The sequence below is a fragment of the Plasmodium brasilianum genome, chromosome 7 (genome assembly GCF_023973825.1).
Source record: "Plasmodium brasilianum strain Bolivian I chromosome 7, whole genome shotgun sequence".
Lineage (NCBI taxonomy): Eukaryota > Apicomplexa > Aconoidasida > Haemosporida > Plasmodiidae > Plasmodium > Plasmodium brasilianum.
In genome coordinates, this window is record NC_090120.1 from 1,051,169 (window position 1) to 1,063,955 (window position 12,787).

The 12,787-nt window shown below is 27.9% G+C and overlaps 3 protein-coding genes across 3 annotated transcripts; 2 read left to right on the top strand and 1 right to left on the bottom strand.

Moving 5' to 3' along the window:
• Positions 1–2,724: 2,724 nt before the first annotated feature.
• MKS88_001947 (thioredoxin 3) lies at positions 2,725–4,213 on the top strand (the record flags this gene model as incomplete). Its single annotated transcript, XM_067214919.1, has 5 exons — positions 2,725–2,779; positions 3,111–3,163; positions 3,324–3,464; positions 3,718–3,861; positions 4,145–4,213. The coding sequence occupies 5 exons, from the start codon at positions 2,725–2,727 to the stop codon at positions 4,211–4,213; spliced, it is 462 nt and encodes a 153-aa protein (XP_067074248.1).
• A 1,217-nt stretch (positions 4,214–5,430) lies between these two features.
• MKS88_001948 (uncharacterized protein) lies at positions 5,431–10,140 on the top strand (the record flags this gene model as incomplete). Its single annotated transcript, XM_067214920.1, has 3 exons — positions 5,431–5,589; positions 6,364–9,815; positions 10,047–10,140. The coding sequence occupies 3 exons, from the start codon at positions 5,431–5,433 to the stop codon at positions 10,138–10,140; spliced, it is 3,705 nt and encodes a 1,234-aa protein (XP_067074249.1).
• Positions 10,141–10,593: 453 nt separating this feature from the next.
• On the bottom strand, positions 10,594–12,761 carry MKS88_001949 (uncharacterized protein; the record flags this gene model as incomplete). The annotated part of the gene is made up of 7 exons (XM_067214921.1): positions 10,594–10,733; positions 10,959–11,086; positions 11,303–11,392; positions 11,563–11,759; positions 11,985–12,080; positions 12,335–12,445; positions 12,663–12,761. 7 exons carry the CDS (start codon positions 12,759–12,761, stop codon positions 10,594–10,596), a joined length of 861 nt encoding a protein of 286 aa, XP_067074250.1.
• Positions 12,762–12,787: the final 26 nt, after the last annotated feature.

Here is a 12,787-nt window from a genome sequence, read left to right on the forward strand (position 1 = left end):
ACATATATATATATATATATTATATATATATGTTTACGAGTACACACATACACGTACAACTATAATCCCTTAAAAATGGCCAACTGAATATGCGTATATATTTTTAAAATGTGATAATCTTTTTTTTTTTTTTTTTTTTTTTTTTCATTGGTACACACACGCGTACGGTTGCACGCTAACACAGCAAATACTTTACTCTTTGTAGTAATTTATTTTTCTGATATTTGTATTTCTAGCTTTTTTGCTACATTATTTTTGCTTTTTTCCCTTTTTTATTTTTTTTTCTTATTTCATTTTCCCTTATCTGATCATTCCGCATTTTCGTTTGTTCATATATTACTTTATTACATTTTATTATATATTTATTTCGTTTTATTATGTATTACTTTATTTAGTTTTACTTTATTTTATTTCTTTTTCTTTTCTTTTTTTTTTGGGGGGGGGCTTCATTAAAAATATTTAATTTTGTGCACATACAGAACAAAAATAAACAAAAATTAACAAAAACAAAAAAAATAAAATAATGTAAAATAATGTAAAATAATGTAAAATAAATGAAATCATATCGAGCATATCAAATCACATCAAACATGTCAAATCACATCGAACATATCAAATCACATCAAACATATCAAATCACATCAAACATGTCAAATCACATCAAACATGTCAAATCACATCAAACATGTCAAATCACATCAAACAATGTCTAATTAAAATATAGTCTAATAAAAAGATAACAAATTAAACGAAATATATGCTGGATAGACAATAAAAAAAATGTATTAAACAAAGCTATACCATCTCCATTTTTTATAATTCTGTGTTAAAAAATAATACTTTATCAATTTTTGTTGTACATGATTACTCGCGCTCGCATTGCCATAAACTATGATATGTTACGCCCATGCTGCTCTATTTTATGTCATTTTTTCTATTTTTTCCGCTTGTTATTTTCATGTTTTAGCATATTATATAAGTCTACAGCATATCTCCACGTTACAGTAATTTCACCTTACCTGCTGTTATGACAATGCCTTTTTTTTTTTTTTTTTTTTTTTTTTTTTTTTTTTTTTTTTTTTTTTTTTTTTTTTTTTTTTTTCTTCTTTTTCTTTTTATTTGTTCATTTTTCCTTAACGTAATGTAGATATTTCTTTACATTAGTTATAATACAGCTGTAACAAAACATTATTTGGCATATACGTACAAACGTGGTTTATGTATGAAATTATTTTACTTGTATGACGTCTTTTATTTTAAAACTCTATATAATATCTTCATCCGTGTACCTTTTAATCATTGAAAGTATTATTTCTACGTATACATACATATATGCGTATTTATGTACGTATATGCAAATGGAAAAACATATATATACTTTAACAAAAATGCATACACGAGTACCAATAATGCCCTAACGATTTCGCCTAATTAGTTAAATATTCTCTTTTCAAAATACCTTGTCAAAAGGAAAAGAATACCTATCGGGGTTTACAAAGTATGCGAATATTTTAACATGCACACATAGAAGCACCTACACCCACCTACCCATACACACACACATATACACAAAAAAACAAAAAAAAAAAAAAAATAAAAAAAAAAAAAAAAAAAAATCAAAAAAAAAAACAAAAAAAAAAACAAAAAAAAAATATTAAACATTCATCATAACTTCAAATGATTATACAAAATTTCATAAAAATTATAAATATCACATATACACAATGATAGTTGTAATATACCAAACAACTAAAAATGACTTTAAGAGGATACTACTAAGTGTTTCCGGTGAATAAATTTTTCATTTTATAGATATTAAAAAAAATTACAACATTCTGATAAGGTCAACTAAAAAAAATAAGTTCTAAATTTTTTATTCTCCTCTTTCATAAAAATGTTCTAACGGTATTTCTGTGCATGTCTCACCATTGCTCGACGTTCATTCATAAATTATGTATATTTAAAAAAAAAAAAAAAAAGGTTTTTCGTTGAGCAATATGGAAACATATAATTGTACATAAATGTGTAATGGAGTGAATATTCTCATTCATCCGTTTAATATTATTATTATTACTACTACTATTCTTATTATTTTTCTGTTTTTACTTTTTTCAAATTTTGTTTTTCTATATTTTTCTTTTTTTACTTTTTCCAATTGCAATATCTCATTCGTTGCAACATTTTGCCTTAATGCAAAACCAGAATTTCGAATTTTGCAAATATTGAAAATATTGTAAATATTGCCAATTTTTCGAAGTAAAAAAAAATAAGCATACGGCGCAAGGACTTTCCTTGGGGCACATTATTATGTGCATTCACAGTATGTCGTATAACAATTTTATACATCATAATATTTTGATAAGCATACATTCTCTTCTTAAAATAAATTTTTAAAAATGTTTGAAAAGAGCTTACTAAAAAAAAAAAAAAAAATTTCAAAAACTAGTCTCTTTCATATACGAGGCTATATAAAAAGAGTAGTATTATATGTCCCTAGGAAGAGAAACAAACAAACACATTTTAAATCAAACGAATGTTTTTCATATATAATAAAATTGTTCATTAATATATTTCGCCCAAAAGAGTGTGTGCAGTGACATTACTTGTTTATTTGTATAAACGTTTGTATGTATTTATGTATATATGTACATATATATATATATATATATATACATGTGAGTGCGGACGTACACAATATGCAAACGGTCTTTATGTTCCCTATGCATGACTGAACAGCACATTAGCAAAATAAAACATGGCGCTCATTTGCATTGGCTCGGTTTGTTTTTCGTTATTTCACGTGGGTATTATAATTTTATTTATCATCAATTACTTTTATTCTCATATTAAAAAGTTCCTTCCCCAGTTTTTGGTTGGTAGTGATGGTAATTATGGGCTTTACCACTTTCACATTTTGACATCTTTTATCTGTTTTTGTTTTTACGTTTTGCAAACTTAACGTCTATTTATTGTTTGTTCGTTTGTCTGCTCGTTTCTTTGTCTGCTTTTTTTTTTTTTTTTTTTCTTATTTTTCCCCGCCTTCTCCCCGTTACTCAACTTATCCCAACATACAACATTTAAATTCCGTTAACATCATCATGTAATCGTAGATAAAGACAAGCAAATTAAGGATATTTTGCAATTAAAAAGAAAAAAGAAAGAGGTAAAAAAAGAGACATTATTTCGTGCATGTACGAGGCATAAATAAATAATCTCAAAATTCTGTAAAGCATATAACGTGAAAATGAGAAAAATGGAAAATTCGCGTTTCTACTTTTTTTACCTTTTTGGTACTTTTTTTCCGTATTTTTTGTTTTTATTAGTATGGAGAGAGCACATATATAGAGCTAGCTGAAGGGGGAAACTTAGAAGACATATTCAAATCAAGCAAAAACGTTTCAGTCGTTTTAAAATTTGGGGCTTCTTGGTGTAAACCCTGTGTCCGAATTAAGGAATATTTTAAGGTAGCAAAAAAAAATAAGCATTTTAGTTATTCGAACATTTGACAAAATTGTCACAGCATAATTCGTATGTTTGCAAGTGCATATATACTCATGTATGTATATTTATACACACATGCACATGTATATGTATATATATATATATATATATATATATATATATATACATTTTTTTTTTTTTTTCCTTTTGTATGTCCCTTTCCTGTGACATTATGACGTAACTTAAAATATCGTTCCTTCCCTGTTCATGTTGCAGAACCAGACAGCCAGTTATTATGTATCGCTCGTTGATATTGATGTTGATGTCTATGATACATTGAACGAGGAGTATGCGATCAAAGTTTTGCCAACATTTATTTTTTACTTTTTCTTAAACAATGAATGGATCATAACTCAACGAGTACTTTGCTTCATCATTCTTACGCAAAAAAAAAAAAAAAAAAAAAAGACAAATAAGTAGATACATAAATTGATATATTGATATATTGATATATTAATATATTGATATATTAATATGATGACAAATTGATATATTGATAAATACGCAAATAGATTATTACGTAAACATGTAAATAAAAGATTGCTCATCTACGTAAAAGATACGCCCAAGTGTGGTTACCCCTTCATACCATTTGCACGGCACTAATAGTTTTAACTTTTTTTTTTTTTTTTTTTTTATGTAGATTGAAGGAGCCAGTGAAAAAGAATTAGAAAGGGCCTTTAAAAAATACAGCATATCAAAAGCGAATTGAAAAAGAAAAAAAAGCATAAAATAAAACAAAACGATTATCCATAATTCACACACATACGTTTATATATACCTATACATGAAACACATAGGCGCCTTTATGTTCGTAATAATACAACTTGGCAAATTCCACCTTTTGTCGTTCATTTGTTTACCTTTATCCCTTTATTCTCTTTTTTTTTTTTTTTTTTTTTTTTTTTGCGACATAAAAACATGTATCATAGCTAGTACTTACCATATTTTGACATCAACATATTCATATTTATACACAAAAAGATGGATGACATTTTTTTTTGTTCATTTTTCCATGGTCATACATACAAATATTAAAAAAAGGATTATTTACATATTCGCATAAATGTATATGAGCTTATGTATGTATGGAATAGTTATTACCCTATGCTGGATAATAATTCAATAATAAAGAGAAAAATTAAATTATTTTAATTAATCGGAATTGGTCTGAATTAAAATTATATGAAATGATTTGGAGTGGAGTTCTTTTTTTTTTTTTTTTTTTTTTTTCATTTTTGCGTGCTGTGCTAGCACTTGTAGAATAAATTGTTTCTGTTTTATTTCTCAATTTTTTTTTTTTTTTTTTTTTTTTTTTTATCAGAAACTTATTTGTTTTTAATATGAAATAGAAGTGTAGTGACTTGCAAAATGTAGGAAATGAGTTAGTCCCTGCACTAGTCATCCATTATGATAATTTTTGCGCATACATTACTGGGAGAAAAGTATACAATTTTAACCTTCACCTTTTTTAGATTTTTAACTTTTTTACCTTTTTTATACTTCTTATTTTTTTGTACTTTTTATTTTTTTGTACTTTTTACCTTTTTGTACTTCTTACCTTTTTGTACTTCTTACCTTTTTGTACTTCTTACCTTTTTGTACTTCTTACCTTTTTGTACTTCTTACCTTTTTGTACTTCTTACCTTTTTGTACTTCTTACCTTTTTATACTTTTTCCCTTCTTGCACTTCTTACCTTTTTGTACTTCTTACCTTTTTGTACTTCTTACCTTTTTGTACTTCTTACCTTTTTGTACTTCTTACCTTTTTGTACTTCTTACCTTTTTGTACTTCTTACCTTTTTGTACTTCTTACCTTTTTGTACTTCTTACCTTTTTATACTTTTTCCCTTCTTGCTCTTCTTCAACTTTTGCGTTTTTTTCAACGAATAAAAGGAAAAGAAGAATGAAGTCGACCAAAAATATAAAATGCTTTTTTATACAAAAGAAAATGAACTAAAGAAAAAAGTTATATCGTTCCTACTCCTGCTTATATTATACGAGCAGTGCCTGATAAACTTTATTTATTCATTTTCCATTAATAAAAGAACATTTGTTTTGAACTCCGTGGTGGACAAAAATGACAACGTAATGCTTAGTCTAGAGAAAAGAAGCGAAAATTGCTTTTTCCATTTTGTGTGCATTTAGGCATTGGGGCATTTGTCAATGTACCAATTTGTTCGTTTGTCCATTATTTCCATTGTACGCGGATATATGTGTTCTCTGTTATACTTGCCTCTTTCCGTTGCATATCTCTGAGCGTCCCTTAAGAGAAAAAGAACAGTGAAGCATATCATCCATTTGATGTTATGCTATTATATTTTGTGTTTTGTTATGTTTTGCGTTCATTTCATTGCAAGACAGATTTGTGCATTTGACCTTATTATGTGTTATATAATTTTTTTAGTAATTTCGCTATAAAAATATATATCGATAGATTGATATGCAGATTTATAGATAGATATATAGATATATAGATACTTAGATAGATACATGCATACCCACGTACATACATATATACGTACATACATATATACATATACATACATACGCATATACATACGTACACATATACATACGTACACATATACATACATACACACATACACACATACATACACACATACACCCATACATACACACATACACCCATACATACACACATACACACATACATACACACATACACACATACATACACACATACACCCATACATACACACATACACCCATACATACACACATACACCCATACATACACACATACACCCATACATACACACATACACACATATATACATATACACATGTATATTATGCGTCCACTTATTTTTGTACGCGCGTTTTTCCTTATTTGGTCAGGTGAAAAAAAACAAGTTAAGGGAAAACCGGAAAATACTGGTAGAAATAGGGAACAGCTTAAGAGAGCAGGACGTGCATAAATCGCTAGCAAATTTGGACAGTATATTAACGGAATATTCAAAGGATAAGAGACTGTCAAAAAATATGAGTGTTCTATGTGGAAATGTATTAAATTTATGTAGCAAATTTAATGATATAAATAACATGATAAAAGTAATTGAAAAGATGAAATATTATAATATAGAAATGCAGGAAAATTCATACTTGGCTATTTGTAATTACTATATATCAAATAATTATATATATGAATATTTATTAACAATTAATAAGATGATAGAAAGAAATATTACCATTAGGGAGCGTTTCTATAAGTATATCTTAGTACATATATTAGACTTATCCTTTGATAACAGTGGCTATGCTAGACACCTATTCCACGAGGGTTACACAAACAACAGGGAAGTCTGTAAAGAGGGAAATGCGCAAATACGCGATGAATATATTGGAAGCGCTATAAGAGGAGGGCAGGAAAATAGTATTCATGATAATGTTGCTAATGGTGTTAGTAGTGACTATAATGGTAGACAAGATATGAGTTACTATAATGCTCATTACAGCAGTGCGGATCGCGAACACTCGAACAACAAAAGATACCATTTAATCAAAAACACAGATTACAGTAACTTTGACAAATACACAAAAGAGTTGAATAAATATAATATGCGACTAGATGAGGAGGACAAGAAGTATATTCTGAACAATTATTTATTAATTGATATTTTTAAACACATGAATGATAATGAAATAAAAATTAAACTAATTTACATATTAAAGCTAGTACATTATGTGTATGAAAATATTCAATATCTTATGAGAAAGAAGAATCAAGAACTCATTCTAAGGGAAGAAGATACCCAAGATGTTGAAGATGGACATGATGTTGATAATAACGATAGTAATGATAGTGACTATAGCATAGATGGTGCCTCTTCTGTTAACAGTACAAAATCAAATTCCTCAGATAAGGAAAAAGAAAAACTAAAAAAAATCAAAAAGAATAATGGGAAAAACTTCTATAAAGATATACTAATAGAACAACTAAAATGTATTCTAGATTTATACAAAATGAATTATGATTCCATGAATATAAATATTAAAAAATATGAAGAGACCTTAGATGAACAAGAGAAAAGGAATGTATACTATCAAGTCAATAAAATAATTAAAAAACTGCCGTTCATTAAATTAACAGAAAATGTTAAAAATACATATAAGTGTAAAAATTGTGAACAAAACATAAATACCTATTTTCTTACTCTCAAACAAATTATAATAGTTATTGTTAATATCATATTGATTACGAATCTTTTTAATAATAAAGAAATATACAAAATAAAGCATTTCTTTTCTATTCTCAATCGTAGAAATGATGAAGCACAAGGGAAAGAGGCACATGTGTTTACCCTTGATGTTACTAAGAATGAACATGATAAGGGAGAACCTTTAGTAGGAGGACCTCCACAGGCAACGAATACACACACAGAAAATGAACAACAAAAGATAATGGGATTTGACGTATTAGAAGAAGTACAAAAGGTAGACCAAACTGATAGCTGTAAAGATAAGGAATTAACATGTGTAGCGGATCACAATGCATTACACAATATAGCACACAGTACAGCATATAATGCTTTACAAAATGCATCATACAATTCTGTACATAATTCTCTAATAGAGGCAGAAATGAACAAGCATTTTGAAAAGGGGTCATACACTTGCCTACTGGATGGTGCGAATATCGGTTACAACAAACAGAACGTAGAAAATGGCAGATTTAGTTTTTTACAAATTGAGGTGTTAAAAGAAATTATAAAAAAAAAAAATAAAGAGTTACCTTTGATTATTCTTCCAAAAATATATCATTACAAGAATTCATTAAAGCATTTGAGAAATGAAGGAATCCATAGTGAGCAAAAAACAAATGCTAACATTTTTATACCAAACAAAACAATAAAAATAAAAAAATATAGCCCGACTTGTTCAGTAAATAGTAAATATTGCATTAAACCAAATAAGGAGTTATCGACTGATCGTTCTGGTGATAGGGCTTATGCAGAGGAATCAGGGATAGTAGGAGCAACAGCAGAAACAGCGAAAGAAGAAGCGGAAGGGGCAACAGAAGGAGTAGAAGAAGAAGATTCTCTTGGTTTTAGATCACCAGGTTGTGGTACACACGCCAGACCAATTTTCAACAAATTAGACAGTACGGATGTAGAAATAATAAAAAAATGGGAAAAAGAAAAATGCCTATACATATGTAATTACAACATGTACGATGATTATTATTACATTTTAGGAAGTCTAGCAAGAAGCAATAATTTATTTAACATTTATTATTACATAGATGAATTGTCAAAGCACTTTTATAAATATAAAAATTTAAATCATAATGTTATTATAGACAATTATAGTTTAATTGATGATCGGGTGATTTATAATAACAGAGAAGTCCTACATATATATAATAGTAATCTTATCTTCGATAGAAATAGCAATATAATGGTACTAGTTAGTGATGAAAACATTAACAAAGAGAACAAATATATTTCTATGAATGAACAATATTATAATGATAAAATAAAAAAGAAAAAAAAAAATTTTAAATTATTTGATGAATATAAAAGTAATTTTATATTTAAAGACAAAGATAATATACGCTATGTAGAAAATATTTATGCTGATACATATTTTTATGATTCTCAAAAGGGGGAGCACATTATTGTAAACGATACGAATAATAAGAATAAATGTAAAACTAAATGTGAAAAACTGGTAAGAGATACCAATTACTCGAACAACACTTATACAGATAATGCCCTCTTAAAAAGTAAAACAAAACAAGAAAAAATAATCAAAAATTACAAAACAAGGGAGACTGCTACTCTGGATGAGGTGAGAGAGAAAGCTGCACCAGACCAATTGAGTGCATCCTCTGATCCAAATAGTGATAACAACGTGGAGCATCATGAAAAGACAAATTTTTATTACGCAAACATATACATAAAATGTGTTAAAAATGTAAACAGTGCGCAGAAACCGATATATGTTTACACAAACGATAAGATGAAAAATCATTACTTTAATGAATACACAAATTTTATTTTAAAAAAATGGAAAAAAAAAAGTTTTATATCCTTTTATTTTAAGCAACCAATCATTCTTTCAGAGTTAAGGAAACAGTCGGATTCGAACACTATAGACTTAACGAATATAATAAATAATTATAAATTGCCATATGTGAATTTAGAAAATTCAAAGCTATATATAGATGATATTATATCTTACAAGGATAGAAATATATATCATATAAAAATTAATTCTCCCAGTAAAACTTTCTTGTCGTATCAAAGTGAAAATATACCATTTCTGCATTATAACAACAATGTGGTCAAGTATTTGTGCATAGACTTCTCTAGGATATAGGATGGGAATATGTGAAATAGGGTATCTGTGTGCATGTATACGACATGTGCATGTGCAGTCTATGTATATATTTATATCCATATATGCATATGATCGCAATTTGTTTGACCATCTTTAAAGTGCACACAGAAAATGCGTTATCTACTTTAAACTTGAAAATTACTTTATCTTTGTTACTCAATTTTTTCCTTTCTTTTAAGACAAAATTTTGGAAGTGAAACGACTGCCGTCAGTGTAACGACTGTTGGAGGTGTAACAAATATTAAAAAAGGTAAAGAAAAATTTTTAAATTAAAAAATAAAAAATTTGAAAAATAAAAGAGGAAAATCTTGTGGACATTTTTAAAGACATTCCTTATTATTATAACATACGAGGGTTACTTCCTTCACAAAATTTGTATAATGGATCTGCTGTTGTGAATTTCCTAACCGTACGTTGAGGTGTATCATGTGATGATGAAAAGGATGTTCTTCTTTTTTCGCTTAAATATAGTACATCAAAATGAGCAGAAAATGTTAATTTAGTAAAATTCAATTTTGCGGCATTCCCAATTGCAAGTGCATCATTTTTTTTTTTTTTTTTGTTTTATCTTATTTTCGCGCCTTCATCTTCTCGCATTACTTCGTATATCATCTTATATGTTAAATGTTATCCCGCACATGTTATTCGTTATCTCTTTTTTTTTTTTTTTTTTTTTTTTTTTTTGACACTCCTGCGTGCAGCTCATCTGCCTCTTCGAAGAAGAGGTTATGGATAAGTGTTCATCATTTCCTTCTTCGCTTTTATGTTGTTCATAATAATATAATAAATTTCCTCATAGTTGCTCGTGCCAAAAAAGTTTTTTAGTTTCTCTTCATTTAAATTGTCGTCTTGAAATAGGACGTGAACTATGAAAAGGGAGTAGCAGAAAAGGGTATATATATACTAATATTTAAAAAAAAAAGGTAGGCTCCTGTATATATAATGGAGCACAAGTAAGGTATATTGATCTTTTATTTTGTTCTTTTTTAAATTATGTTATATTGTTTTAAAGCATTTATATCTTTTTATATCATTTTTTTTATCATTTATAGCATTCTTTATCATTTTATGACATTTTTCCTATTTTTTACGATAATTTGTTATCTCGTGGGGACTAATCAATGTATCATTAAACTGTGTGTTGTGAACTGGCAATTTGGGTTTCTGTTCCCAAGGCAAAAGCTCTAATTCGCATACACATTTTAATATTGTCTTATCCCTGAAGGAAAATTGGAAATTGGGTGCTATAATATACGTCATAATAATATACGTCATAATAATATACGTTATAATGTTATACAATATAATGAAATACGCTCTAATCATTTACAGTCATAATAATATTCGTCTAAATAATACACATTCTAGTAATGTACGTTTAATTATTATTATTATTTTTTTTTTTTTTTGAATTTTTCCTTGTTCCTCTTTTTACCTTTTTATAAAAATGATAATTAGAAAATGAGAGACAAAATCGGAAAGCAGAATGTAAAATCCTGCATGCAAATAATGAGAGTTGCCAAACCTACAGAGAAAAAATGGTGCACGTGTATATGCAAACATTTCGTTTGGCATTTTTGTTTGACTTTTCTTTTTCCCTTTCTTTTGCATTATCTTTTGACCTATATATTTTCCCTTTCCTTTAACTTATTTTTTTCTTTTCTTTTTTTTTTTTTTTCTCTATTAAAATATTACTCCTTTTCCGAGTTAAAGAAGAAAAATGAGGCTATAAACAAGGCGCAGTTGGTAAGGGTGAGGCACACAATTAATGCCATTATTTTATTGCAAAAAGATACATGTTTAATTGAAGATGTTTCTGGGTGTTCTCTGAAATGTGCATATATGAGTGTGCCTTTCACTACAATTAAGTTTATCAAAGCTACAATAAAAGCCTAGAAAAAAGTATATACAGATGAAAATATATATATGTACGTACATATGCGTACATATATACATGCATACATGTATGGGCTTATATGAGCACGTGCGCGTTTATATATACTAGTACATAGCCCATAGATCGCATGAAGTTAAAAAAAGTAAACTACTCAGAACAGAGCCTATACAATGAAGTCATAATGAACTAATTATAAAATTTTCATATGAGTGTATTTTACTATTAATAAATAGTGCTTCAAAAAGTTTATGGAATTGCATAATTTTGATCTTATGTTTTTCTCGTAGTGTTTTGTTTTAGATAAGTCTTCATATCTCTGAAAATGGGAATAGCATATGTCATACCAAATGAAGAGGAGAAATGTTAAAAGTAATATTGTAATAATTTTGCTTCACTATTTCATTATTTCGTTGGTACATATCAGGGTACAGGTTAAAAAAGACCTTACATATGTACATTCATTAGTCCATACGTACATACATATACACATACATATATAGATGTATATATATGCACCCACATATACATGTATATCATCTTTGCTAGACGTAAAAGGCTACTCTTGCTTACTTTGCCATTTTTGCAAATATGATCTTCAAATTTGTACCATGTTATGTATTTATTGTCGTTGTATGGTGCTACGAAAAATATGCCGTACACTGCATCGAAAGAAGGTACTGCCTTGAAAAATGAACCGTGCTCGGAAACATGTGCAAGTATGAATATATATATAATTGTTTTTATGTACTTGCATCTACGTTATCGTACATATGTACTCTTCTTTATACATCCGTAAATTTATATATACATCGATTTGTAAAATAATCCAAACGCATGTTATATACATAAAAAAAATTGACCGCGTTTTTCCTATTTTTTAAATGAAAAAACAAATTACCACGAATAAGGGCAGCATTAAGGAAATTAAAATATAAGCTCCGGTTGAACATAAGGCTATTAATATTCTTATCCAGCTGTTAAACTTGTATGGATCCATTGTTTCGCGCGTACGTGTTCAAATAA